At 36.6% G+C, this 2,572-nt stretch overlaps 1 protein-coding gene across 1 annotated transcript; it reads right to left on the bottom strand.

Moving 5' to 3' along the window:
- Positions 1 to 299: 299 nt before the first annotated feature.
- LOC116007318 lies at positions 300 to 1,897 on the bottom strand. The gene is made up of 3 exons (XM_031247964.1): positions 1,326 to 1,897; positions 1,159 to 1,227; positions 300 to 1,044 (listed from the first exon to the last, which is right to left on the bottom strand). Exons 1-3 carry the CDS (start codon positions 1,779 to 1,781, stop codon positions 961 to 963), a joined length of 609 nt encoding a protein of 202 aa, XP_031103824.1. The 5' UTR covers positions 1,782 to 1,897; the 3' UTR covers positions 300 to 960.
- Between the last annotated feature and the right edge of the window lie 675 nt (positions 1,898 to 2,572).

Genomic DNA, 2,572 nt, shown 5'->3' with positions numbered 1-2,572 from the left:
GATGGTATCACTGTTACCATTCCAACAAATATAATTAACTCCTATTACATATTTTCATCTAAATTTAAATTATTTTTTATTTTTTTGATATTTTCACCTCCAATTTTTTCCCATAATATGGCTTAAAATTATTGATGCCCATAACTTGGCATCTCCACCATTAGTTAAAAAGAAAGTTAATTGTCCAATTAGAAAATATCATCTAAAGATGGAAAGATTGGAGTGAAATTTTTTGAATGATGCTTGACAATTTTCTTCCACACCAACCACCCTACATGCCAAACGACATCTGAACTATACCTCACAACACCATATGTATTTCCCTGTATAAGATTGAAAAGGCAAAAGAAAAGGCCATTCAACAACAACCAACAAAACACAAAACTAAGCAACCTCGGCATGTCTCAATTGATCATATTATACAGACAATGATCATAGTAAACTGTTTATGTAAGAGAAACAAAAGTGGTATTGCTGTTTCTGTCCACAAACCCGTGGCTTCAAAGATAAACCCCAAAACACACTACAAAACAAACCCAACATATACAATAAGGCATTGTGCATGTTTCTTCTCATCCCCCACACCCCCTTTCTCCCAACCAACACCACTAAATAAATAATGTATGAATAATTCTTGATTTTCTTTTCCACTTTTGACCCTTCCAACATTTGTGTCATTTCCACTTATAATTTCAAGTATCATTTTTTTCTACTATTACTCCATTTTACTTCAAATTTTTTACCACTTTTAGTCTTTTCGAAAAGTTTAAAGGCCAAACATCACCTGAAATACGGTTGTGCATGTGCCAGTTTCAGGTAATGCCTGCTCAAAAAACTTGTCGAAGTGATTAAAAGTGGTAATAAATTCAAAATGGATAAACTAATGGTGGAAAAAATGATTGTGGAATATTATAGGTGGAAATATTACAAACTCGGATAAATTTTGTTTCTTCATCTTCTTCATTCCTCTGTATCAAGATCTGAATTTGGGCTCGACGGTGGGATTCCACACTCCAATCCTTCATCTTCGGTTTCTGCCGTTTCCTGATAGTATTTCAACAAGAAGAACAGTTCATACTTCGATTTAATTAATAAAATCAAACTTTTTTTCTGAAAGTAAATAAGTAAAAAATAAAATTAAAAAATTGAATATCGTGCCTTGGATTGATCTTCTTTCCCCTTCTTCTCTCTTTCTTTATCTCTGAGGGATTGAATCGGAGATATTCTCTGTCAAAATAATTCGGAATTTATTTACTATTTCGAGCAGGAACAAACCCTAGAAGTATACTAATTTCATGGATTGAATTGAAGATTACGATTCCTACCATACAAGATACTCGGAGCTCCTTCAATCGGAAGAGCCGATCGACCTCGAGCTCGAACTGCTTCTGCATTTCTCCTCTCTTCATCAGCTCCCGCATCTGCAACTCCATCGCCGCGTCTCGCTCCCGGAGCATCTCCTCCGTCTTCTGCTTGTCGATCCTCAACCGCTCGAGCCTCTCTCGGATCGCGCTGAGCTCCTCCGCCAGCGAGGAATCGCACAGCTCGATGTTACAGCTCGGCTTGCTCTTCGCCGCCCCCTGCGGCGGCGCGTGCAGGGGATGGACATTTTCCTTGTTCGAGGTGTTGGTGAGTGAAATCTCGATCCAGTCGGGTTTCAGCTTGGGCTTGATTGCGTCGGCGGCGAGTGGAGTCGCCGGAGCGTTCTTTGGCTGGAGAGGCTTCCGGCCGGCTTTCAGGCGTTGGATCTGGCCTGCAGAGATGGGAGATTGAGCTAACATTTTGGAAGCTTTGGCTATGGCAGCTTTGTGTGTGTTGGGTGTTTTGTAGAATGTTGGGAGGTGAGAGAGTAATTCAAATTTGAAAGAGGAAGAGCGGACTAACGGCTAGTATAAAGTATAATTGTTTTGCTTTTGCTGGCCGACTTTCAGGAGAAAAACATGTTTTATATTTGAACATGGATAAGAATTTTAAATTTTTGTAAGAAAAATGCTTAGTTTATTCTAATGTATTGTAATTTCTTTTTAAAAAAAAATTATAATTAAGAGCAAGTTTACCAATGCACGCTCTCATGTAATGGCGGCATATTTTTCTTGTCACGAAAAATAAATAAAATTATAATTTTTTAAAACTAATTCACACGCACTCCGTTTGCTTGTATCATTTAAGTGGTTGGTCAAGAGTCTTCCACACTAGTTCACCGGTCTTGGTTGATTTTGTAGATTCCACGATAAGTAAACAATTTGAGATTTACCCGATTAATTGTTATCTCAATCATCCCATCATACATAATGAAGTTTGTTGGTTAGTGAACAATCAATGAATATCAATTGTTGTAACATAGTGTTATAAATGATATAGAATATTTTGTTTAAAATTTAATTATGATTATCAGTTGGAGTAGAAAGATTAACATTATGTTATAAAATGAGTGGCTGAGTTGGTGAAACATAATTCTTGTATCGGTGTTAAGAGAAAAGTAAAATACAAGTACACAATATTAATCACAGTTCTTCATGACCATCACTTTATTTAATTGTACAACCTAAGGATAATGCTATATATCACTATA

The sequence above is a fragment of the Ipomoea triloba genome, chromosome 15 (assembly GCF_003576645.1).
Source record: "Ipomoea triloba cultivar NCNSP0323 chromosome 15, ASM357664v1".
In the NCBI taxonomy this organism is placed as follows: domain Eukaryota; kingdom Viridiplantae; phylum Streptophyta; class Magnoliopsida; order Solanales; family Convolvulaceae; genus Ipomoea; species Ipomoea triloba.
This window is presented reverse-complemented; position numbering and strand designations above follow the sequence as displayed.

Excerpts from the sequence above, each read along its gene's own strand:
- LOC116007318 (XM_031247964.1), bottom strand. The coding sequence starts at position 1,781 with ATGTTAGCTCAATCTCCCATCTCTGCAGGCCAGATCCAACGCCTGAAA. Across the intron at positions 1,228-1,325 it reads AGCTCCGAGTATCTTGTATG|AGAATATCTCCGATTCAATC; the intron begins GTAGGAATCGTA and ends TTATTTTGACAG. Across the intron at positions 1,045-1,158 it reads GGAAAGAAGATCAATCCAAG|GAAACGGCAGAAACCGAAGA; the intron begins GCACGATATTCA and ends AAATACTATCAG.